The 26,397-nt window shown below is 37.1% G+C and overlaps 1 protein-coding gene across 3 annotated transcripts in view; it reads left to right on the plus strand.

The window, feature by feature from the left end:
- The window catches only part of QSER1 (glutamine and serine rich 1), a 37,034-nt gene extending 11,915 nt beyond the window's left edge, over window positions 1-25,119 (plus strand). For 2 of the 3 annotated variants that reach the window (XM_088525889.1, XM_088525890.1), the window contains exons 2-13: window positions 3,378-3,490; window positions 4,655-4,816; window positions 7,262-10,945; window positions 13,476-13,768; window positions 15,070-15,186; window positions 15,725-15,858; window positions 16,351-16,562; window positions 17,330-17,467; window positions 18,340-18,437; window positions 22,009-22,161; window positions 22,629-22,724; window positions 23,308-25,119. In XM_088525889.1, the coding sequence (XP_088382015.1) occupies window positions 4,681-4,816; window positions 7,262-10,945; window positions 13,476-13,768; window positions 15,070-15,186; window positions 15,725-15,858; window positions 16,351-16,562; window positions 17,330-17,467; window positions 18,340-18,437; window positions 22,009-22,161; window positions 22,629-22,724; window positions 23,308-23,448 (5,202 nt within the window). In that variant the 5' untranslated portion in view covers window positions 3,378-3,490; window positions 4,655-4,680 and the 3' untranslated portion in view covers window positions 23,449-25,119. Of the gene's footprint in view, window positions 1-2,381; window positions 2,485-3,377; window positions 3,491-4,654; window positions 4,817-7,261; window positions 10,946-13,475; window positions 13,769-15,069; window positions 15,187-15,724; window positions 15,859-16,350; window positions 16,563-17,329; window positions 17,468-18,339; window positions 18,438-22,008; window positions 22,162-22,628; window positions 22,725-23,307 lie in introns of those variants that run through there. The other variant, XM_088525888.1, reaches the window with a different exon arrangement.
- Window positions 25,120-26,397: the final 1,278 nt, after the last annotated feature.

A 26,397-nucleotide genomic window follows, 5' to 3' on the forward strand; every position in this document is an offset into this window, starting at 1 on the left:
TCAAAAAATTGAAGAATGCTGCGGAAATAAATTATCTTAATAGAAATATATAGAGATATACATAGAGATAAGTGAACAGTCAGTTCAGGGAAGACTTACTACTGGGTAATAGCAAGATGGAGATAGTAACAAGTGTAAAGGCTATAAATTCTCTGCCAGAAATGTTATTGGAAGAGGTAGTAGTATCTAGAAGACCAACTGATAAAGTTCACAAAGCGAAAAAAAAAAAAAAGTCATTTCACTTTCATTGGCAAAGCATTTTTTCATCACAGTATTATATCAAGATCACATGATGATAGCTTTTCATAGGGCATCTCTAAAAGGACACATAATTAAAATACTATATTGAAATTGGATTGACTTTGTCAGTGAGAAATAGTTTCAGAGGACACTATTTTCCCTGTTTGTATGCCTTCTATAGCACTTTCCAGCAGTTATCACTTCTCTGTGCAGTTAATTATGCCAACAGGAATGAGAAATCAGTGATGTGTTTGGAGAAGGGCAAAATATTTTTGGAACACTATAGTAACTAATTATAACAATCAACAAAGTACTAAATAATATTATTGTTTGTCTTCAGTGAGTGAGTGAATCTTTCAGTACAAGTGAAAGCTCTTGTAGAAATTTAACAATTTAACATTTTTTCCCCACACAATGCATTTTTGATGAGTGAATTGCATGTTCTGTAAGTTCATACATTTAAAAACTAAATTTTACAGAAAGAAGCCCTTAGGGTGTAATCTTCTTTGAGCTTGTTGTGCTTGTGTTTAGGGTAAGCTTATGTAAACCAAAGGCATATATGCAGGTTTTTTGAGATAAGAATCTACATTCCAGCAGCAAGTAATTATACAATAACCAATTAACTGTTCTAATAAATACAATGTTTTCATTGAAAGACAGATTCATTTTTGAGGTTGCGGTTACGTTAACCGTGGCCTGGGCGTTTGGGGAAAAAACATAGCAACCATCATCAGATACTTTGAATAATCTCACAATAGAAATAAATAGAAACCTGATTTTAATTCAAGTAGCTCTATTCGGATTTTGAGATTCTATTAACTAATGAGGTTTTTGAGATACAAGAGCTGTGGGCTGTTTTGTATCCAGTGTTAACTCTAGTGTTCTGGAGGCTGTGTCTGTGTCATTCAGAATGTTCCCCCTCACGGCCGCACGCAGACGTGTTGGGCCGCACTGTAGTTCTGAGCACGCTGTAAGGAGGAGGTTTATTGCAAGGGGGCAAAGAGGGGGAAATGTATCACAACTTCACCAAAGGACCAGAATAAGTACAATTTATAGAAGTACAACAAAGTGATATATTTGTGTGATGACTTGGTTTGCCTTTTAAACATAAACGAGGAGAAGTTTTACATATGTAAATGCTTCTTTTTTTTCTTTTCTTTTTTTCTTTTTTCTTTTTTTTTTTAAAAATTTCACAGTAAAATTAAAGAAAATTTCTTGCAGATGGAAAGATTTCACACGAGGATAGTTCTTGCTGGTAATGCACGCCCAACTTCATTCGAGAGTCGTTTTAGAAAAGTATTTTCAGATGTAGCATATTTGCTTTTTAAAAAATGTGAAAAAGTATCATAAGTGCTAAGATTTATTTAGCTTTTCTATCTATTGAAATTTTGTCTATTTAAAAAAAGCCTCCACCTTAACATAAGCTATTTTTAGGAGTGTTTCTTATATTTAGATTGGCTTTATTGTATGTCTCGGGCAAATGTTTCTCTTATATGTTGTGTACAGAATAAATTGTATTTTTTTGGAAAGTGTTGCAAGGTTTAGTGTACCAGACTAAAAGGTAAACCGCAGTATCATACAGTCACGATTGCCATTTGTTCATAATAATGATGCAAATATGTACAGATTTCCTTCAACGTTTAATATGGCAGTTGCTGGTCATGGTATTGAACCACACAAAACTATACGCTCAATATATACTTATTTATGTTCAATAAGAAAAGCACTTAGGTACACCCACATGAATTGAGATTTGGTGATTCTCTAAGAGGTAGTTGTTAGTGTGAGTAGTTTTTAAAAGTGCCAGGTAGGGAGTGCAGCTGGTAAATGCAATAACTGTTGGTTTGGCTTTTTGTTTGGTTGTTTCTGTAAAAGAATTACACCACCTTCCTCAGTGTGGCATGCTGACCCTGAGCACTCCAGTGCTGTAAGTAGCTAAAGGGGGAAATACAGGGACTGCTGATAGATCTCAGGCACAGGAATTTATCCGGAAGTCTAAAACCTGGTGTCCCTTATAGGTGAGTGCAGAGCTAGCAGCACTCTTACTGGCTAGTCAGATCTGCTCTGCCTACTCTTGTCATCTTAATGAAAAGGAAGCAAATGCAGTAGTGTTGCCAATTTTATTATTATTATTATTGGCTACTTCTGTAAAAGTTTCCCATGATGTCATGATTCCTGGCACCAAAAGTTCAATTTTTCCCTTATGCTGAGTGACTGCCCCCTCATCCCAGGGGATCCCAGAGGGTACGTGAAGTCTCCCTCACAGCAGGGAGAGCAGAGCAGTGCGTTTGGTGGGGTTTGGTGTTTCTTTCCCTTTTTGTGTGTGTGGTGGGGGGCAGTTGTTTTCTTTTTGCATCTGCTTACAATTGAGTCTTGAACTTAAAGTAGTCTTGCGTCTGTCCCTGGCCACTTTTCTGCATTTTGAGTTGGAAAACATTAGCACTTTTTTCTCCAGTTCTTAATGTTACTTGATATTAAATTTTGCATTTTTTTATTTTCTACATTTGTGCTTTTGCATGGATGCATACACGTGGCCACATCTTCAGTTTGCTTTGATTAAGCCTGATTAAACCATCATGTAAAAATAGATTACTCTTTCATAACTGTAAATAAAAACATTAGATCATTAATGTGCATTTAATGCAAGGAGGCCTGAAGAATGAGATTCTTCAGTATGAGAGCTGTTGTTCTCATTAATTTTGTAATAAACATACAGAAAACATACCAGTGTTTCTGGGGCTTTCTACTCATTCTAGACTTTGTATTAAATGTGGTCCTGTAAGTTTTAAAAGGAGTCAGAAATAGAAATGTTAGAATGGGCATGTGTTTCTGCAGATTTTGAATTGGTAGAACATTACAGAGTGTGTCCATATAGTGTTTTAGTTGAACTAAAGACGTTTCACTTTTTTGAACTATTACCTTGGAGAATTTTCTGTGATGAACTCTGGCTAGTCAGTTTTCTTATTCTTTTTTTTTTTTTTTCTTCTTTATCATTTTAGTGATGTTCTGGCACAATCATGTATGCCAGATCTTGAGATTTTTTCTTTTAAATTTTTGGCTTGCAGTCAGGGTTTCATAGTTGTACCTTGTTTCTCCAGCTGTATGTTTTTGTTCATAATGTTTAATTTTTTCCTTAGCTTAAGCTATGGAGGAGGACATCCATCACATTCAGAAACAGAACTTCTTCACAGACAGACATACACAGCTTCGCATCAGCTTCCTGGATACTCTGCTGCACACCATCCTACTGGTAACTGCCCACATCATGAGATTTCAGCTTAAGTACCTGAAGTAAAAAACTGTTATGTAATTTTAAGTTAGTTAATTTTATAGTTGGAGGGAGTTTGTTATGCAGGTGATGGCAAATACTATTAGAAAAGCTGAGTTTGTAGCAGTGGGATAACAGTTACTAACTTTTGTCAAAATATTGTCATAATGCATGTTATAAAAGGAAAATACAAAGAGACATTATGCTTTATAATCATTGCTTTTTAAAGAAACTCCTAAATCTTTTTCTTTGAAATACAGCTCTTCAGCTTTTGTCCTATGCATAAGGGCCAAATGTTAAGTATGTCTCAAAGCTTGCTGCTGAAATGGTGCCAGTTCTTTTAGTCTGAAGCAGATAGAAACAATAATACAAGTCGGAACACACTGTTGCTAGTACTTACATGTGCAACCCAAGATGTAGCACTGCAGGGGAAAGTTAAAATTTACTTTCAAATATACTAGCACGTTAAGCTGTGTTAGATCTACAACAGGATCCGTCCGTGATCCTGATGATATCCTTTCTCTGTGTCAGCACAAGGCAGGGCATGACCTCTTCCCCCTCATTTTGCAATGCAGTTTCCAAGGGAAAGATACTGAGTTCATGTGCTGGAAAGTATCTGTGGTGGCTTGGCCAGGTCTTGATAAAGACTAAAGAGAGTCAGAACTGCAGAGGCTATTTCAAAGCGCAGTCCCTGCAGTCCTGATGTATACTCTGTTACTCAAACTGTGATCTAACCCCTGGTTTCCATCTAGCCCCCTGCCCTTGAAAGGTAATGGGCAGTGGGTGCTGAAGCAGGAAATGCAACCAAAATTCCCTTACTTGTCACTGTCAGTCCTACAGAGCAGTTGAAATCGTTACAGGTTTCCTGACAAGGGGAAAAGGTTGATACAGAGAAGTCAAACCTGGTTTTGAAGGATTTCTGTGTTGGGTAAAAATTGGAACTGGGAGAATCCTCAGATGAAGGGAAAGCGTGTACTGGTAAAACTGTTAGAACATTGAAAAATTGTTCTAGTTAAATAGTATTGCTTATGTTTCATAGATTATTCTGAGTGGATTATAAATGTGTGTCCTTCTTATTTGATTGGACTTTTTATAGTAAGATCATCTGAATTGTCTCTTTTGTCCCCCTGCTCTGCTCTCATCTAGGTCTTTCGGGAATATTTGATAGCAGTATGCACAGTGCTGGAAGTAACACTAAGGAAACTTCAGTTATGAATTTTCTTTCTGCAATCGAGTCTCGTACCGCTCAGGCAGCCTCTTCAGGATCTACCCTTTTACCACAATTCAGGGCTCCTTCCTGGCAGACAGGTGAAAAATTGAAATAAAATTATCATGGTTATATTGAATGCTTGGGGAGATTTATAATAAAAATATCCTAAGTAACTGAAGCAGCAGCATATCTTTTCTACCTTAATATTTAAAATTTGAAGATCAGTGAAATACTAGTAATTTCAGAGCAGCAGTTCTAATTGTTTAGAACTAGAAAGGATTTAGAAGTGTGAGATATTATTTTGTCTAATGAGCCAAACTTATTCTCCCTCCTATTTGGAATTGGTGTCACTAACAAAATAAACATACTCAGGTACACTACACTGACATTCTAGCAAACCTTTAATTCTCAGATTCCAGTCACTGTCACAGCTTTTCTTTCTTTGGTGGGATAATTTTCCAGTGTGTCAGCAAGATGGTCTTTCAATGCAGCTAAATGATCAGTAGTTCTGCTTGAGCAGAGGAGACATAAGATACAAAGTGCAAAGAGTTGGATGGTCCTTTTGTTGACAGCTCACGCTTACTGTTAAATGTAATCTGAAGCTGTGTTCTATGAAGATCCACTCCAAAAGCTGTTTAAAAAAAAAAAAAAAAAAAAAGTATGTGGAAAGGCACCTGCTTTTCATTCAATATAGATAATGTAGGTCAACAGAAGAGCAGATACATGGGAGCACAGATGAAGACACTACTAATATGTCTAAATCTTAATAACTAGTGAAGTTTAAAAGTTATAATGACCTGCTCTCGCATCAGGTTGTCAGTTGGGTAGAAATCCTTTTTCTGCTCTTGTAGTGTTTTCTTCCTTGAAGCCTATCTATCAAAGTGAATTGTGAAGAATGGGAAACACACAGTGGGTTGTTTGATGTGGGTTGAAACCAGTGATTGAAAATACTCAATACTCATAACTAAAAACTCCTCTATAAGCCCAATTTCAGTATTACTCTAAGCTTTCTATTTTCCTTCCATGCTTTTGCTCCTTTTCTCTCTCTCTCGATGCTCCCACGTATCTTTTAGGAGCTTCGTCTCCTAGAAGCTCTTTTGAGAAGAATAAACAAATGCTCAGCCTTCTCTCTTCACCATCTCTTAAAGACTGCATACTTTATCTGAACCCTACAACTGCCAGCTTCAGGAGAAAAAGAGGAAAAGCATGTTTGTTCCATTCCCCTATCAAGTTTTCCTCGTGTATGTGGGATATGCGTGCTGTGTTCTGATTTCTGGGGTTGGTAGGGAGGCTGTGCACGTCTTCACTGTATCTTTACTGCTCCTCTTCAAAAATCAAGTAAAAAACCACAAGTTCTACCACAGCACTGCTTCTGTAACTGACTCCCCACTTGTCTGGTGTAAGAACTTCCATGCATAGGAAAAAGGGTTTTAAATTATAGAAAGGAAGGAAAAGCCCCCTGAATATCCACAGTTAGAATAGAAATAAATTGTTCCCTTTCTTAGATCCTTTCTGTTGAGCATCTACATGTACTTACCTTTTTTTTTATGATAGAGGTCAGTAAAAAAGAACCCAAATTCCATTATAGTATTTATTTTATTATTAGACAAAAAAAAAGTGTATTAAAGAACACTTACTTGGACTTTATTGTTGACTTGTGAAAAATACCCTGGCATTTCTGCAGTCTGAGAATAAGCTTCCTTGTCTTATTTTATTTCATCGACTCTATGGAAATAGTTCAAAACTTAACCAGAACATGCAGGCCCCAGGAAGCAGATCACTGTTGTAGGTCCCATCTTGCAGTGAGAAAATTTCTTGCTTTTTCCCCCTGAAGTACTGTGTTTTCTTAGTATGTCTTACCTAAACAAAGATAACATAGCACTGCCAGGATGCAAGTAAGCAACATTATACATTTCAGTTGGGTAGTGATTATCACACTGTATATTGTTGGTAACTATGTATATCCTGTGCTCCAGTATTTCACTTCAGAGAACATCAAGAAATATTGTTGCAAAGTGTATAGGCTGTTAGCTGTTGCATTGCAAGCTCTGAGTACTGTTTCACGTGAAGTGAGTTATTGGTAAGGATAATTGCTTGAGATGAAATTGTCTTTAACTATTGCAATGGATATGGTGTAATTTTTGATGTATACCGAAGGGAGATTGAGATTTTTGATTGGCCATCCTCAGTATGAACTTTTAAAACTGAAATAAGAACAAATAGAGAATTTTCAATTTCAAAGCAGAATTGTTCTTGTACAATTTTTCATTCAAAGTTTGTGTCTTAAGGTGGTGTTTTTTTTTCCTTTGACAATTCAATGCAGATACAGAGTTTAGAATTTGAAAATTAGACCAAATAAGTGTTTCTGAGAATTTTGGTTGTTGAAATTTTTGTCGTCATTGTGATTCTAAAGCAGCTAGTATTTGTAGATGTGGTAAGACCTTACAATAAAGTGAGGTAAAGAAATGCAGTGTTAAGCTTGTAAAGCTTTAGTATTTTCTTTTTCCTTTTTTCTTCCCCCCCTTTTTTTTTTCCCCCCCCAGGTATGCATTCCTCAACAGCCACAGAACTGTTTGTTACTGGAGCATTGCCAACCTCTGGAACATTTCCGCCAACATCTGCTTTATCAGCCTATCAACATCCCAACACTTTCAGCAGTAGAAACTTTGCTACTAGTCCATCTCTTACTCTTCAAGATGCTACTTTCAGTGCTACATCGAATGGTATCTTAACTAGCCATGATCCCTTATTACAAATTAAAACATCGCAAGGTACTGTTCCAACTGCACTGACATTTGAGCGCCTGGGCAGCTCTGTTTTAAGTACCAGTGTACCCCCTCAGTCATCAACATACCGTTCTGCTCAAGAATCTGCACCTCACCTTTTGCAACCTCAATTTAGTTTGTTACCTTCAACCCTCGGAGGAGCTCAGCAGGTTTCTCAGGCTTATAGCACATCTGTCTTCACTGGTTCTACTGCTTCTATTGACAGAGCACTTCAGAGAGAATGTAGTGTTATTAAACACCATCAGCGGCCTTCAAGTACTCAGTCTGTTCAGGCTCAACTGACTGTTTCACAGCATTCCTTACACAGCTATTTAACGAGTACGAGCGGAGTTAATTTTCAGGATACGTCTAGGCACTCGGCGTTATCCTGTAGTCCCGTTGGAGATGTTACTCAGGTGAGCAATGGAGGACCACAGCAGAAGACTTCTCAAGTCACAGTGGAACTTGCTCAGTCTTACACATCGGCAATTCCATCACCTGGTTTTCCATCTGCTTCCACAGCAAAAGTGAAAAACTGTTCCACAAAGCAGCCTCCAAGGTCAACAAAGACCCCCAAACCTCAAAGTGTAGCTCTCACTGTGCAGACACAAAGCTATCCCAAAACTGCACAAAACCAGAGTTCTGTAATTACAGGCCAAGCACAGATCTATTCTACAGCACAGCTTCCTAGTCTCTTGTCTGTCAGCCAATCCCAAAACTATGTTTCATCCCAGACTCAGAACATGCCACCTGTTAGTCACTCGCAGGATTTCTCATCTAGCAAGGTTGAGAAGCTGCCCTCATTGTATAAAACATTGACTTTTTCTGGGCAATCACAAGCTATTACTTCTGACAGTCAAACGCTAAGTTACTCCTCAGAGCAACAGGTGTTGACTTCGGTTCCAAATGAGAACTATTCTGGGCAAACAAGGGAACTCTCTTCAGTCAGCCAATCTCAGAGCTATTCTTCTAATCACTCTCAGGGTTTATCTCCAGTTAGCCAATCCCAAGTTAGTTTTTCATCTCAGTCACAAGTTTTATCAGCTGTCAGTCCTTCAGAAAGCTATTCTTCAGGGCAGTCTTTAACACTAACATCACCTTCTCTCCCCTTTTCTGCCTCTCCTCGGATACAAACGCTTCCAGTCTCAAGTCCTAATCAGAACTTTATTTCTTTGCATTCTTCTCAGAACTCTCAGACTCAAGAATCTTCCTCTCCACAGTCTCAAAAATATCTGCCGTCTCCTTTTGCATCCCCACCTCATTCGCAGACACTGCAGAACAATAGGCCTTCCTCAGAAACAAAATCCTATGTTAAAAGGAAGTCTGACTCCAATTTGTATGCTTCATCAAAACAAGAGGAAGAATTATCCATGCAGGATATGCAAGCATTACAGCAGCAAGCTGCTCTTGAATCTTCCGCTCAGAGGCTAGCTGATGATGAAATCAATGCTCAGGATGCATCCTACAGAGTCTCAAAAGCAGATGATAGATATTCTCAAAGCGTGATCAGAAGTAACTCTCGTCTTGAAGATCAAGTTGTTGGGCTTAGTCTTCAAGGAGCAAAAAAAGATGAAAGAATGGTTAATTCTGTGGAACAGCTTTCCCAACATATTGGCCATATCAGTAGTATAAGCCATGGTATAAAAAAGACAGCTGATATGATGCAAACGGCACAAGTAAATGTGAGTGCTAAAGAACTAAACCAGCAACATTCGCTCATGCTTAAGGTACATGAAAGTAAAGCTCAGGAGCAGCAAGGCCAAGTCATTAGTACATCACCACAGGTTCAGCCTCATGCTTTAAGACATCAGCTGTGTTTGCCTAGTGCGCAGGTGCTTCTGGAGTCTGCTTGTGACTTACAGATTCTTCATCAGTCAATTCTGCAGTCAGGTTTAGGACAAGCAAAGGTATTGCCACAAGTGCAAAGAATACAGAGTCCTCAGCAGGTGACACATCCCTTCCTTCAGATGGATGGGCATATTATTCAAAGTAACGGGGGCCTTCCTCAGCAACAGCTTCTTACTCCGAATTCGGAAGTAATGAAAATGGACATTTCTGAATCTTCAAAACAGCTACAGCAACATTTGACAACAAAAGATCATTTTACTCAAGCAAATCAACATGATTCAAAAAATCAATTTGTTTCTCTTAGTTCAATCTGTTTCCCAGAAACTATGCTTCTCAGTGATGAGAGGAATATATTGTCAAATGTAGATGATATCTTAGCAGCAACAGCAGCAGCCTGCGGAGTGACTCCGTCAGACTTTGCCAAATCGGCATCTAACGAAGGGGAAATCCAGTCTGTTGAAAATAGCGAGGATTCTAAAACGCAGTTTCGATCAATGGATGTAAGACATGTGTCTTCTGGTTTCAGTGCCTCACCTACTGTAGTTGGAAAGCCACCAAGCATAAATAATATCTCACTGAACGGAGGCCAAATTACCATAAATCTTACCCCAGTGTCAGCAATACAGACAAAAACTGTGAACCTTGATCAACAGCATATTGAAGCTGATCAAAATGTGCCATCTAGAATGACCTCTCCCACGCTTGGCCCTGGTCAAGAGGAGCAAGAACAAGGGATTGCTTCAGTTAAGAAACAATCTAGCATCAGCCATGAATCTGAAGAAGACAATGATGTTCCTGTTGATGGTACACTGCATGCAAGAGAGACAGACTTTGTTTCAAGTGGTAAAAGTCTAAGTGAAGAGAGTGTTGCATCAGAGAATGATTTCAGTATGGGCTGTGATGATGGCACAGTAGCAGGTAACCAGTCCAAAGGTCCATTGCAGCAAATAGCTGTGCCCCAGGGGGGAGAGGGAACCATGAGCCGACCTGAAGAAGAATGCCAGGACTTAACTTCAGGGAACCTTCAGAAGAAAAAAAGCAAAGGAAAAAGCCAAAGCAAAAATGGTACAGAAGATGACACCGCAACTCAGAAACAGATAAAAAGAAGTGGGCAATGTAAACGGCAAAATTCGAGAGGAAACGATTCGTGTTTGACATACTCTTCTCCTGTTTCTGAAAGCTGTTATGATACTTACCAGCATCAAGAAAGAATGAGGCAGAAAATCAAAGAAGTTGAAGAAAAGCAACCTGAAGTCAAAACAGGATTTATTGCATCTTTTTTAGACTTTCTAAAGTCAGGGCCTAGGCAACAGTTTTCAGCTCCAGCTGTGCGAATGCCAAACAGGACTAGGCGACCGGTTGCACAGATAGCCCGTGCCCCTTGCCTGCAGTCATCTGCCAAGCCCCAGCCAGCAGCAGCGCCTGTGGCTGCAGAGGTTAGTGGAGAAAGTCCAACCAAAAAAGCTGATGAAGAACTTAAGAAAAATTTGGAAACACTGCCTTCTTTTTCTTCTGATGAGGATGATTCTGTGGGAGGTAACCATGATCTTCAGAAGAGCATTTCCACTGCATTGTCAGCTCTGGATGATACATCTGACAGAAAGAATAAATCAGGTAAAACAGTTATTGCAGTGGTATACATTGAAAGAGATTTCTGTAGCCAATGGGGAAAAAATGGAGAATAATATTTGCTGGTTTTAGTTCAGATAAAGTTTTCTTGATTTGTTTTTAAACACTATTATTAGGGTGTAAGCTTAAAAGTGCTATTCAAATGTTATGCCACATATGAACTAAACAAGCGTTTTCTGCAGTTAGAATATTTGTAGATAGACTTTTATATGCTCTTTGGCAAGGACAAATAGTTTAGACCCAAAAAAGATTAATTTTACTTTTTTTCCCTAGCTTAAAATTCTAAATTTTTTTTTTTTTTTTTGGCTGTACACCTCAACAAACCATCATATTACTTCCAGTGGTTTTAAATCCTAGAAAGAGGACATGTTAAGAATTGCCATCAGCAAAGGTTGAGTTCCGGGTTATTTGTGCACATTCGGTTGATAATGGGGCTGCACTGAGCATGTTTGTGAAAATGATTTTTACACTTGTAAACTGGAAAAGTGAACTTGTCCAAGGTGAGAATCATTGGATTTGGATTTCAGGAATATTAGCCATCTGCCTTGTAGCTTCTCGTTGATACATTGTCGCAAAAAGAGAAAAAGCTGAGGTGGGAGCACTTTTTTTTGGCAACCACATTTGTTGATGACAGCCGTGCTTAGCTTTCCACATATATGGGTTTTTTTTTTGTTTCATTCGTGTTACATCTATGCTCTGTGGTACAGACTCCCTGCTAGTGTTCATAGTTTTTATGCTTAGTTTAATGCTGCTTTGCTTTTCAACCTTTTTTTTTTTTTTTTTTTTTTTTTTTTTATAATGAGAGGCTGAAAGAGCTGGGCCTGCAGAAGAGAAGGCTGAGAGGGGATCTAATCAGTGTCTATAAGCACCTCAGGGGAGGCAGTGAGGAGGATGGTGCTGGCCTCTTTTCACTGGTGGCCACCAATAGAACTAGAGGAAGCGGCTGCAAACGGAAGCACCAAAAGTTCCACAGGAATTTAAGGAAAAAATTCGTAACAGTGAGGGTGACAGAGCCCTGGAATGGGCTGCCTGGAGAGGTTGTGGAGTCTCCTTCTGTGGAGATCTTCCAAACCCGCCTGGACGTCACCCTGTGCCCCGTGCTCTTGGCGACCCTGCTGGAGCAGGGGCATTGGACTAGGTGATCTCTAGAGATCCCTTCCAACCTCAACCATTCTGTGGTTCCGTGATTCTATGAATATTATTATACCTTCTTTATTATTCATAAGGATATAATATATACATCATCAGTTTCTGGAATTCTAGTTCTTCCCATTTTCTTGTATTCAAGGCTGTATACCTTACCAGGTGCTTAGTAGGAGTTTCCTCCTATATGCTGGTTCTGTAGAGCTGCTATTAATTCCCTCTTCTGCCTGCTTTTACACATAAATGCCAAAAGGCAAATATAAAAGATATTCTTTTAGTAATACTGCAGTAGTGGATCCACATTTAAGTGTTGTTTAAATATACACATGAAACTAATAATGTTGTGTCTAATTAAAGATATCAAAGCATTCATTGGACAAATGAATATGCTTGTGGTAATGTGATAAAATATATCCAGAAGAAAATATTTAATGGCTTAGCAGTTTTACTGAATTGCTTACATGAATTTTCCTGTACTTGGTGTATAGATTTTGTACTGTGATGTTAATATACTTCAATGATATATTCAGATAATACCTTCCGGAGTACTTCTGTTAAAATATAAGTTGCATTCTCTATTTTTTTTGTGTCTTCCAAGTGACGTCAACAATAGCTATATAGAAGTCATAACAAAGTTGTTAGCTTCAAAGACAATTTCTTATATAACTTTTTTTTTCCTTGGATTAGCAAGTAAATGTTAAAATAATTATGCAAAGAATATGTGGTAATATCAAAAAGGGTTCTATTTCTTTTCAGGGAGAAAGAACTGATCATTTAAAAAGTTGTTTCCATTGGCTGTATGGCCAAGAAGAATATTTTTTCCATTCTCTGTTTTGTATCATTAGTCCTCATTGCTTGTTACTCTTATTATTATTAAATCATTAGAATATTGCAAAGACTTGAGTCCAGAACTTCCAGTTTCCCTATTGCAAGGTATAAATGGTAAATGTCCAAAAGTTGTACAGCAGTGTTTTCATATTTAATTTGTATTTCTCTTTCCTTAATCCAATTTAAAAAACCTCACTGAGCAGATTGGAAAGAAGATTCCCCGTTGCAACTTTTTTACTGTTGTATTTACTTAATCACATAAAGTATTTCCTGTTTTCTGTAACTATCAAATTGTTTTCTAGGTCATTTATCATTATTATTTCTAGATGTTAACAGGCACAATACCTTAATAGAAACAAAGGTAAAATAGTTTATGTTAGTGGTTTAACTGTGGCCAAATTAATGCTCCTATTTTGACTTTTTTTTTTTCCGGGATAGTTGTTTTTGTACGTATTGTAACAGAAAAGAAAAATAAATCTAGTTCCCTTCTTATGTTGCTGATCCTTCATTATTTGTTTAACTAAAACTTGGTTTTCTGCTTCAGAAGCTGAAAAAGTGGCAGTTACTGCTACTGCTGCTGCCACTACTGCTGTAATAAAACAGGAACCTCCACAGACAACTGCTCCTGTAGTCAACGTGCAGGAGAAAATGAGCTCAGCTGATCCCCTAAAAGTCGCTCAACAGGATGCTGTGTCTTCAGACCAGTTAGCAAAAATGCAGGCAACTGTTGCAATAGAAGGATGTACTGATGAGGAGAATACGGACAGTGGAGGAGAGGGCATGTACAGAGAACGTGATGAATTTGTAGTGAAGATTGAAGATATAGATACACTAAAGGTAATCCAAGTACTTTCTGTGAGTAAAAGAAAATACATTAAAAATAGAAAACAAACAAACAAAAAATGTGAATTTAACCTCAATAAACTAGCGAAAGGGCAAAGGCTGCATCTTAATTTTCTGCTGTATTCTAATATTTTCTGGTTGCTGCCAAGATGTCTTTAATGTGGCCTCCTAGTGCGGTACTGAGTGTGTTTTGTATGCATATGAAGCATCTCGCTACTGCGTGCGTGATAAGGTAATTCTCTGTTGGTAGCCTGTGTTAGTCTTAAAAATTATTAAAATGTTTGCACCAAAGCCATGCCATGATAAAGCTTTTTTTAATGTTGAAAAACCTGTTTTTTTCAAGGGCTGTTGAGACTAATGTATTTATCTGAAAACAGTAGGCATTCAAGAATAAGATGCTGAAGAGATGACTTAGGCTTTTTCAAACGTTCTTGGAATTGTCTTTTCTGTAGGGGGTTCAGTTTGCTTCCCCAACAACGAGGGGCTTCCACGAAACCATTACAGCCCTTAACATGACTTTATGGAAATATTGCTTGTTGCCTTTGATTATTATTTTTTCTTGTCTATCTCAGTTTATTTTTGTAATTTTTGTGGCATTTCTTTATTTAAACAGCCTCTTGAAAGTACATCTGTCCTTAAATTATGCTCAAAAAGATATTTTCGAGTTAATACTTTAAATGTACAGTTTGTATAATTTGTCATTCGTGGCTCTAATTACAAATATATTCCTAACACAGTTGTCAAACGATGTGAAGAAAAAAGTTTAGATTTTTTTTTTAATGTTTTAAGGTTGAACTGAAAATATAACCTTAACCTCCATCTAGTTCACTAGTTTGAATCGAAATATCTGTTTTCACATTACTGCAAGCATCATGCTGTAATGTCATAAGTAACTACAGATTGCTGCTTCTGTGGAACCTGTAGGGACTTGCAAGCTTTTTCTGCTGTTTGGAGTAATTATTACATTTTTGTTTTTAAATTATTTCATAGAGCAAAGGATTTGAAAAAATAAAATGTTATATTGTATTTTAAAATATATATTTTTGTGAATCAATTGCCTGTGTTACACTAGTTAAAACATGACCACTTGGGAAGGTAAAGTTTTTAGATTGCTTATAAGTAGCTCACGTCTTACTATCCTAAAATAAATGACACACAATAATGAAGGAGTTTGAATTTGAATCATTTTCATTTCATTCTTGGGTGATTTGCTCAAAACTTGAAGTGCACAAGTAAACTTTTGGAAGAAAATCAAACACCATTTTTAGCTATTTTTTTTTCCTCTGACCTTACAGGTTGCTTTACAAACAGGAAAAGAGCCTCCAGCTATTTGGAAAGTGCAGAAGGCTTTGTTGCAAAAGTTTGTTCCTGAAGTGCGAGATGGACAGAGAGAATTTGCTGCTACTAACAGTGTGAGTATAAAAATACCTTATGAACCCTCATAGGAACTGACTTCTTAAATGGAAACGTGGGAAAGGATAAAATGTGATTCTGGTGTATGTTCTTAGCAAGCTCCTTTGCAAAAGGTTTTCTTGATCTTCTGCTCTAAATTCTGTGTAATATATTCAAGAGCAGATTCTCGCTTTCCAGCATGGGTTCTTTGGTGTCATTCAGGCTGGGTAATGGAACAAGATTTCGCAACTGGAATAAAGTAAGTGGAAGCAGGCTCATGAGCCAAATGTTTTTGACAATGGGAAGGATACAGATAGGACAGAATTTCAACAAGCAGCCTTTGCCAGCAGATAATCTTGTTGGGATAGCCCATGGGGAGATTCAGAAATAGGAGAAAATGAAGCCTAAAGTGTCTCTTGCCTTATTTTCTTATTTGAAATATTATTTGGAAATAGAGAATGCCTCTTAAATTATAACTGCTGTAGGATGGTTCACCATGGTATATACACAGATTGTTTTTAAATTGCATGTCTCTTTGATTGTTTTCTCTCTCCACAGTATCTTGGGTATTTTGGGGATGCAAAAACAAAATACAAACGGGTATATGTGAAGTTCATTGAAAATGCAAACAAAAAGGAATATGTGAGAGTATGTTCAAAAAAACCACGAAGCAAGCCCGTACAGTCAGCAAGGTATTCTGTTTCAGTGTATTTTTCATTTTACTGTATTGTTTGATAATGTTTAATGAACAAGAGATATCTTTCAAAAATTTCCTAATTGATCTTAAAGCTATTTCTCTCTCTCTCTCTCTCTCTCTCTTTTTCTCTCTTTTTTCCTTAAGCCTAATCTTTTCAGTAAATACGAAGTTCAGTAAATACTAAGCTTCAGCCCCCCATAGCTTCTGTGTGCTCAACTTGTCTCTTTTTAACATAATTTAGGCTTTCTGTGCTTGTCTAAATATAAAATTATAATCCTGCTATTTAATCACAGATAGCTAAGAAGGATTGTTAAATATTGTGTCAAAAATGTGACGTGGTATACTACGTATAGTTACCTGGGAGCCTGAAATAAATATTTATAATCCAAAAGGAATATGTTCTGGTTAAATAAGTATATATTTCTTTTTACTAAAGCCGGAACTTGAGGTAATTCTTTTTTTGATAGAAGTCTTCATAATTTTGCAGGACTATTCATTGCAAACCTAGCAGTAGTAACAACAAAACCCCTGATCCTCCAGCACCAAAACCTACAGCAACAAAAGTCTCTTCTGTGAAACCCAAAGCTAAACAGCCAAAGGTAAAGGCTGAACCACCACCAAAGAAAAGGAAAAAATGGAAAGAAGAATTTTCATCTTCCCAGTCGGATTCTTCTCCTGAGGCACAGAGTGACGAGGATGGTGAGTGATGCACTACTGCTAGCATCAGGTATTATAAAACCTGTTGCTTGAACTTGCAGATTTTTCTATATTGGTCTTAGAAAAAAAGGAGCATGAAAATCTGTCAGTGCTCTGTACAATTGTTTTCTGAAAACCTTTTTCCTATGCTTTGTATAAGAACTAATGTATCTAATGGAGCTGCCTCAAATGCAGTCTATTAATAAAAATAGAGAGGGGTATGTTTTTGCTACTCAAGTGTAACTGCTACAGTTACAGGAGAAAGCTGATTTGACCATATGTTACATCTCATTAATCAAATTATTCAATAATTCTCTATTGCAACTCCACATTATGTCTAAAATAACATTCCTGCAAAGCCTGTCTGCAGGCAGATGTGAGCAGAATTCAAATGTTACTGTTGGTTTTTTGCATAGCCCAGGAAGAAAAGAGAGTTGAATTTTGGCTGTTTTATTGCATTTCTGAATGCCAATGTTTGAGTGCAGTCTCTGAGCAGATTTACTGTAAAGACATCCACAGGGTTGAGGAACTTTGAGATGCAAATTGCAAACAACAACAAGAAAAGTACCACTTGCTATCTGATTTTTTTTTTTTAACCTGGGTTTGGCTTATGGTAGGCTGATATCATTTCTGAATAAATTAGCTATAATCTCCTGGGATACCAGTAGGGGTCACTTGTGTTTTAAAAATGGAAGCCTTCAGTTTTGAAAAGCAAAAATACTTGCAGATATTTAAGAAAGAAAAGTCAACATATTGCAATTAATTTTCAGAGCTTGTACCTCCAGCTCCCTTTGTTACTCGCTTTTTGAATACAAGAGCTATGAAAGAGACTTTTAAGAGCTATATGGAGTTGCTTGTTAGCATTGCCTTGGATCCAGACACGATGCAAGCCTTGGAAAAGAGCAATGGTACAGTATGTTTAACCTTTGTACTGTTTTTATTGCATTTGAAAGTTGTTCATTTGTAAACCAAACATATTTTTAAAAAGGGAGGAGGGGAGAAGGGGTGAAAGGAAACCCACCAAACTTTTAGTTATATGCCAGCACCTGAAGTGCTTTGTGTACGTTGCATCGTGCAACTGTAGTTTTATACTACATTCAATTTGCCAATATTTTATAAAAGTTATTTTCTAAGACTCTCCCTCTTCTTTAGCTGTCTGGTCTGCTACATGCATGCATGTGCCCTTATTTCAAGAACTCATTCCTGTGCACTTTGTCAGTAGTCCTGCAGAAAGGAAAAAAGTTGGCTTCATAGTTAAGGGACTGTACTGACTCAAAAAATCCATGTACAGCCACATGCCTGTGTTCAAAGATACGTTGTGCAATATGCAGTGGTTTGTCAGATAACTTGTATCAGCAAGTGTGACAAAAGGTATTGTGAAAAGTAAGTGCTGGCAGGGTCATCTCTTCTTGTCATACGGAACAGAGAATATCAAAGACATTCTCTTGCCATCCCAAAACTTCAGATTGTGTCGTGTGGTACAGAATTACTTAGGAAACCATTTAAAGTTGTCTCTTGGATTTATTCTCTATGAAGTTTTATCTTAATTTTTCCCCTTTCAATTAAGAAAAGCCAAAAGGAACGAGATTGCAGTTATCAATTGAGCCACATAATATCTAAACCATTTGAGCAAGTTTATTCAAATAGAGATTTAAAGTGGGTTTGTGAGCAAGTTATATTGCCTTTTACTTTTACTCTTATGTTAATGGGTATGGGCTTGTCTCAAGATTGATGAAATGTTTCTTAATAATCAGCTGTTACTTTTTTGTATATCTTTTAGATGAGCTACTTTTGCCTCACATGAGAAAAATTGATGGCATGCTGAATGACAACAGGAAAAGACTGCTTTCCAAATTACGCTTGGATCAGGCTTTCAAGGTATTAATTTGTTAACTCCTTGCGGTTTTAATGACTTTATAAAGCAAGTCATTGAATGCATGCCACGCAGACAAAACTGAAAACCAAGAAGGCAAACTTTTAGCAGAAGTGAATATGGATTTGAAAGAGAAAGAGGTGCTAGAAAATCTATTTTTATGTATGGTATTTGGAGAACATTTTACGATGGAGATATTTATACCACAAAGGTAAATCTCTTGCTTTTATTCCCCATGGTTCATTTTCAAACATTTTTACTCTTTAAACTTCAAAGTTGCCAAGGTTTGCTGTCTTTTTAGAGCTTTTGGTTAAGTATTTATATTGCTGTTAAAACCTTAATAAACTTTTCCATGGAATAGCTTGCTCGGGAACAACTGTCTGAACTTTCGTGAAGTAGAGAGAATGTGATCAAAGTATCTTAAAACCAGGGCTGAATCATTTGTGCGCTCTCTTGGAAAGGAGGTGGCAGGAGAGAAAGCAGCCTTCCTCTCAGCAGAGAGAAAGCGATGGGGAGCGCAGGCATTGCAGTTCCTGCGTTTCCCACACGCATCCCTGAGCAGCTATACACTTCTATTTCTTGATGGATTTTAAAAGCTCAGTGAAGTGAGCTAAGGTTAATTTCACAGATGTTTGAGAACTCGCTGTCCACAGCTATCTATCATTCTGAAATGGTAACATTTTTGTGAGCAGCAGCACTGGAGCAGCCCTGTCCATTACTTGCATCAGATCAAACTTGCTGTTCCACAAGCCCATCTGTCTTCTTATGTCCACAGTACTTTTTGGAGATATATTTGTCTGTTTCCTGCTCTCTCTGCTTATTTTTGATATCTTGTTGAGGAACAAAGAGGTTATCTTACATGCTAGTCTGCACTGAAATCTTAAAATAAAATTTTCTTCTACAGCCTGTTCCTAATTGTCGTGTGGGACATTAAGTGAATTATTTTGAGGGTGAAAGCGTCACTGAGCAGTGAAGCAATTCTAACTCACTTGATTTTTAATCCAGTTTATGGGGCAGAAAGATTAATTCACTTCTCATCCATTACTGGAGTCGTGTATGTACAAATGTCAGTTGCCCACCTTTATATTATCAGTAGTGCTGTTTTCCCAACAGCTAAGGAATTTTTTCTTGCTTGCACAGAGTTTGTTGAATCTCTCTTTACAATTTGAAGGCATGTGGAGGACTTTAGACTTTCAAAAGATTTACAGATCCTCAGAGGAAGGATGCATAACCTCCATTTTTATTGTTCTTTTGCAGTAAGAGCTTTGTGTTAGTAGTTATTTCTGTAGCTGCTTCTTTTATACTTGTCTGTGCAGAGAAGAAAGGCCATATTAAGGTAGGATATGAAGCTGTAGAATTCTAGTTACTCTGTGCAAATTCACAGAACAGAGTGAGAAGTAGCTTATTTTACCTTTCCTCAATTTTTCCCAAAGGGGGGAAAAAATATCTTATGTAATACTAATGTATGCAATGACAGTTGCTTATTAGTAGAGTTCATAACTAACGTAATAGTAAAAAACCCTTTGTTGTATGCTCACTCCAAGATAGATTGTGAATTATATCTCTAAAGTTAGCTTAAGCCTTAATTTGCAAATACAATCTGTGAGAAGATAATGGAATCCCAAGTATAAGTAGTAAGGGATGGGATGGAAACTGCAAGACAAAAAGATGTTTGTGTCTCAGTTTCTGGTGTGAAGGTACCGATTTGTACCATGCCTCGTTTAATGTTCTGGGTAAAAATGAAACACACAGTTGTCATCAGAGGCATTTGATTCTTCTTAACATGCAAGTCAATGTGACGATTAACATAAGAAAGCCTGCTCCTGTTCCAGCTGTGATCAAATGACTAGTTCAATTATTAGGCTCATATGAGACACCAAAGCAATAACTGAAAAATATAATTATTCGTAAGCATCAGTCAGTTTGCTTATTCTTAATATTGTGCATTTGTAAGCATGGATGAGTTGAAAAATGGTATTTTTCATTGAATTAATTTGAAACTTGAATTTTAACACAGCGTTGCCAGCCAATGCGACTCTGAAGTTAGCAGTCAGTGATTTGCTCGGTTGTTCTGCTGCAGCTTTATGGTTCCAACAGTTTATCCCATCTTTGGGTTATAGTTTTATGCTGACAAAATGAGAAAATGTTACTTTGGCTGTACCTTAAGCTTGGTAAATGATGCAACTGCATAAGTTTATTTGGAAGTAATTATTACCCTTTTCTGTCTTTTGTGCTAAGATATGGAAATCACTAATATATTCTTCTTCCTCATTACAGTTCAAATTTATCTGTTTTAGGTCAGTACTCCTGTCTTGTAAACAGTTCTGGTTAATAGGAATTCGCCAGAGGAAGGCAGAGGCGGCCAAACCCCTGATATTCAAAGCTAGAGTTCACAATAGAGGTCACAAAGGCTATTGCAGTGGATAGAAAGAATAAATAATTTAAACCTGTTCAAGTCCTGTTCCAGTTTGAAGGCAGCTGCTATGACTATTTTACATGTACAGGTTAGCCAGTTGAGGTTACTGTTAACTGTATGTAACTTGTCTCATTGCACAATAAATTTTATAGCTGGAAGGTTTTTTTTAATAAAGAGAAAAGTGGTTGGGGGTTATAAAGCCCTAGAAAAATGTATATGGAGGACGATTTGCAATCCAAGTACTGGTTATTAAAAATTAATTTAGTCAACTTTCTGTATTGTCACATTAGTCTACACTTAATTCCTTAAACTGTAGCATTAATATATTTTCTTAAATTCTCTCTTTTTTTCTTCATTCTGGACTATAATACCAAATTATATACTTCATTTAACTAGGTATTATTTTTCAGGATCAGTTTATATAGCAAAGCAGAATATTTCAAAATAGCTGTTAACGCTATGTTTATACAACAAATTTACATAAATGATTTACTTAATGAGAAACTGAAACTGGTAAAAATGAAGTTCAGCCCCATGTCTTAAAATGAACTTTGTAAAGTTCTTTTTTAAAGTGTTTTTTTGAACTGTCCATCTGTTTCACTGTGTGCAAGCTTTTCTATTTCGGAGTCTGATAAGAAGTGATTATTTTATATTTTGCAAAAGCAAAATGGTTTGTCCCAGCAAAAGCTGGGACATAACTCATGAAGGTATTTCGGCATCCAACCCCTGTAACAATTGGCAGAGCTCCCATGCCTGAATAAGAATCAAGTATCCAGGCATCTCACAGTAATTATACTGTAGAGGCTCTTGAGTAGAAACAGGATAGAAAGCAAAAAAAAAAAAAAAAAAAAAAGGATTTTAAAAGGTAAAAATGGCCTACTGGAGCCTGTCTTTTTGCTCTAGTGAAGGAATTGTGGATCATACATGAGATATACAATAAAAAAGATCTTCTCATATTGAAAAACTATAGCAGCCAAGACCAGGTGGTCATGCTTTTCAAACTGTGCATTGTTGCCTGATAGGTATCGGATAAAGATTTTTATCAGGTCTTTATGGAGGAACAAATTGCTTCATTAGCTGTATTTTAACTTCTCAAGGAAAAGTGGCTGACAGCTATTAATTTTTTCATAATCTTTTCTCTTTATATGCTCTGTTTAAAGAACGCTTTGGAAAACTTTCCTGAACTGACAGTAATCACGCGGGATGCTAAGACGAAAACAGGGGGAATGTCTGTGTCTAAGATCAAAATGAATGGTAAAGCTTATAACAAGAAAACACTGAGGGCTTCTAAATCAACCACTAAGTTAGCACCGGTAAGTGTTTGGAAGGTTTAGTGCTGCCATTTTCTGACTTCTAATTTGATAACAACACTTGTATAAAACAGTATTTAATCTATGTTATCAAAATACAGTTTTACCAAAATGTAACATTTTTGTTGAACCAGTTTTGTTGAATTTTTATTGTAACTAGATGTTAAAAGCAACATTGAAAACAGTATGTTAAATCATTACTTAAACTTATTTGTGAAACGTAGATACCGTATTTGAGCAGGGAGAAAAAAAAATCTGCAGTTATTCTCTATTTCAGTTTTTGAACTACAACTCTTCTGTTAATACATATAGAGCAAAATGCTGTCCTCTCCTGGATATTTATTCAGGAGTTATTTTGTGGCCTTTGCAGGAAGATGGAGCAGCAGTTTGTCCTTAGCATAGAAAGGAGGAGGAGTCTGTTTCTTGGAAGAACACATGCATGAATGTAAAAATTACTCTTCTTTTTGCAGGAATTTACCGTAGATCCAGAAAAAATACAGTTATATTCTTTGTATCACTCACTCCATCATTACAAATATCACATATATCTGACATGTAAAGAGGAGGTAAGTATTGCTGTCTTTGAGATAATTTTATGTGCATTAAGGGAATTCACTGAGGATATTGAGCCCCAATGGAGGGAGTGTTCTTTTCTTTTTGGCAAATGAGGCCTCCATGTATTTTAGTTAATTCTTCATGGCAAACAAGAGGGCATGCTGAGCATGGATGTGTCCTTGAGGGTCACTGCTGCCCAGAACATTCAGGTATGGGGCTTGGGGATTTTGTGTAGGAAACGCGTCATGAGGAATCAGTTGGTAGGCAAGCATTCTTCAGTGTTATCCAAAATAAACTAAATAAACTGCATTTGTTTCTGTAACTGCTCAGCTCTATAATCTACTGTGTCTTAGAATGGTGACTCCTTTATGTTTTTGTTTGTTCAAAATATTCTAGGTAACAAAAACGTGCGAGTGGAGCTCTGGCAAGAACCACTGCTAAGAAATGCCATTTGTTTAGTTTTTGAGCTTATAGGCTTTCTTCAAAGAAGGGTGGTATTTAACTGCAAAATATTATAAAAACAAAAATTCTGAAATGCTGGCAGTCTAACCTGCATATCTATATGCATGTGTGTCTCTTCTCTTTTTTAAATAGATTTCTTCTGTTCAGAAAAAGAGTGCCGATCTAGGACAGGAAGAGATTGTGCAGCTGTGCATGAAAAATATGAAATGGGTGGAGGATCTTTTTGAAAAGTTTGGTGAACTTTTGAATCGTGTCCAGCAGAAATGCTCATAACAAAAATGTATCCCAAATCTCACATTTTTCTACGGCACTAACCTGAGGGAACAGAAAGCTCAGAGAAAGGCTCTGATTTCTTTTACAATGCCAGACTGCATTCTTGTTCATAGGCATTTTTATTTCTCTTTCTGGAACTTTGTGCCTTGGCTCTTGCTAAGGAAAAGTGATGCTGCCAAGGAAATCAGTCCTTTGGAGATGGAACTAAACGTAAACCTAACCACATTTTTAACCAGAAGAATTATTTTCTATTTTATAAACTATTGGATAACTTAGTTTTATTTTCAGAAATGTTTTTGACAAAAGATAAAGCATGCACTACGTATACCTTTTTCTTTATTGCTAAAAAGATAACACTTAAAACACTACAGATTTTTTCCATCTTTGACTAAGCAACAGGAAAAAGTCAGCGTTGGGGTGAACTAATTCTCACGTATATCTCGCCACCAAATTTAGAGTATTGTACATTTTGTGAACAAAGTCGGAGTGACCAGTTCCTGCATACATATAATGCCATCATTAAAACACAAAACAAAAGAAAAAACAGTAATGTCATTATGCTTTATGGACTCCTTTTACTATTGTCATGTTCAGAAGACTGAACATGGAGTTGGTGCAATCCTATGACTGCTTTTTGTGTCAAAGTATATTGTAATGAAAGACAATGACCTTAACTATTTTCCCTGTTTTGAAGAAAAAAAAATATTTTCCTTTATACTGTTTTTTTTTTCTTTTGGAAAAAAAAAGAATTCAATTGTACATTTTATCTCACTAATAGTTGTATTTTTCACAGAGGAAATATTGTGGTTAAAATTGTTTCATGTATCTTTGTAATACACTTTCCATTGTTTTCAGTAAATCCTATTCATTTATATGTTGATTTCATATTGTAAACTATATATCTTGAGGTAACCCTTTTGTTTATACAGGTTTGCTTCAGTGTTAACCAGAATAATGCATTCTAGACTAGTTTTGCTTTAAGTGTAGTTGTGTTAGACACTGCAGTTATTTTCCAATATGTGAAAATAAATTTCTTACTAAACTAGCACTTGATTAACTGAGAGTTTTAAATGAGGTACTACTACACTTTTATCTTCGTCAACAAAGATTGATGATTGAATAGACTATATGCAGTGTTAAACACAGCTTTCATAGTTGTTTGTAGAGCTGGCAGTCGCAGAGCTGTTCTCTTCTTGGTGCCTTTCAAGTCTTCAAACATCTGTTTGTAGCTATTTTTTTCCCTCCAGTTTGTTAACAGTTAGTATTGCCACTAGTCACACTTAGACAATGAATGTAATGGGCTCTAATCAGGAGAACATTTTCTTTAAATTTGCCAGCAGAATGCCTTACGAGTCATTCAGGATGGAGACGTGATCTACTGGGGTCCTAAAAAATATAGGCCTGTTGTTCTTCAGATAATGTAGAAAAAAAATCCTTTATCCTTTCACTGCCACTTAGTGCCTTAATTTCAGCCAAGAAAGCAGGGTTCACTATTCATTGGCCAAATGAAATAATATTCATTGCCATGTGACCTATTTCCCCATTTTCTGTTTTGATTGTATTTAGATGTTAAATATTCATTAGACTGTAGAACTTTGAAATGTTTAATGAATAGATGTGAAAATGAAATGATTTGATCTTCAGTAATAAAATAGAGGTTTGAAATTTAAAGTATATACGGAATTTTAGCTGATTAGTTTTAGAACCTTGTAGGATGTTTACCATATTTCCAAAGGTTTTCGTCTTTTAAAAGCAATAATTCTCCTTTAAAATCTGTATGCAGACTACAGTGAACAGACTGAGTCAAGAATGGAAATGGGTATGTGCCCCTGCCTTTTTAGAAGCCTCTTGATAGCCTTTTTGCTGTAAAAAGGGAGCTCCCTATCCGTGCTACTGCTATGTCTGCAATAATCAAGGGGAGCGAATGGGTTTTGATTTAGGAAGACTGCGCAGACTGTTGTACAGTCACGAAGCTAATTAATTTTAACAGGAACAAGCAAGGTAGATACAGGGTGGGAGAGTTGCCGTTTTGGTCCTTCTGCGTTAAGCCGGGTAGGAGCTAAGTTTTACGCAGCGGCCGCAAGCGCTGACGTTGCCAGCAGCGGGAGTGCTGCGGTAGGACCATCGCAACGTGGCTGCGCGTAGCAGAGGCGTAGCAGGCCTGGGCCCGGTGCCCGCGGCGGCAGCGGCTCTCGGGGCTCGTGAGAGGGGGTATCACGTTACCCTGCCATGCAGCTCCTGATCGGTGGCTTTGAAAGTGGTTAGATGCAGGCTGAGGGAGCAAAAAAGTTGGCTCTTTGATTGTACGTACGGAACTTACAAGACTTGGTGTCTCCCTTTCTAATATGACTGTGAGTCACTCACGGAGAGACGTTTCTGTGCTTATGGAATGATTTATATGCCACTGCTACGTGCTTCCTGTGGACTTCTTAATCTAGAAGTAGCCTTCGGAAGCCAGTTGTTTTAATCCAAGCCCGCATATACTGAAAAAGAAATTAGAAGCTTTTGGAGTAGTTGGTTATTATTAAAAAGCAGGTGATTTAAGAAACAACCAGATTTAATGAGCAGAAGAAAAAAAAAGAATGGCCAGGATGCTCTGCACTGCCATAGAGGCCACCTGGCTTACTTTGTTTCTTTTATTCCCAAAGCCAGTGAACGAAGCACTGTGCCTATAAAAGATAGGAAAAAGCTGTCTTGAATGAGTCCCCAGCCTACTAAAGATTCCTGTAAGGGAACTTCTGTCTTCGTCTTGGGCTGCAGCGCTGTGGCCGGATTACTAGTTACCACATGAGAATGGAGTAAAAATGGAACTCTCAAGTATGTGAAGGATCATAAAGCAAAGTAAAGCATTGTTAGTGGGGTTGAAGAGGATATTTATACTGAAGCAAACTTAGGAAAAAAATCAGTGTACAAATTAGTTTTCACACAAATATTTTACTTTGTTTTGTT

This window comes from Tinamus guttatus, unplaced genomic scaffold, assembly GCF_059628265.1.
Source record: "Tinamus guttatus ecotype Peru unplaced genomic scaffold, ASM5962826v1 Tinamus_guttatus_pri_ptg000240l, whole genome shotgun sequence".
Taxonomy (NCBI): domain Eukaryota; kingdom Metazoa; phylum Chordata; class Aves; order Tinamiformes; family Tinamidae; genus Tinamus; species Tinamus guttatus.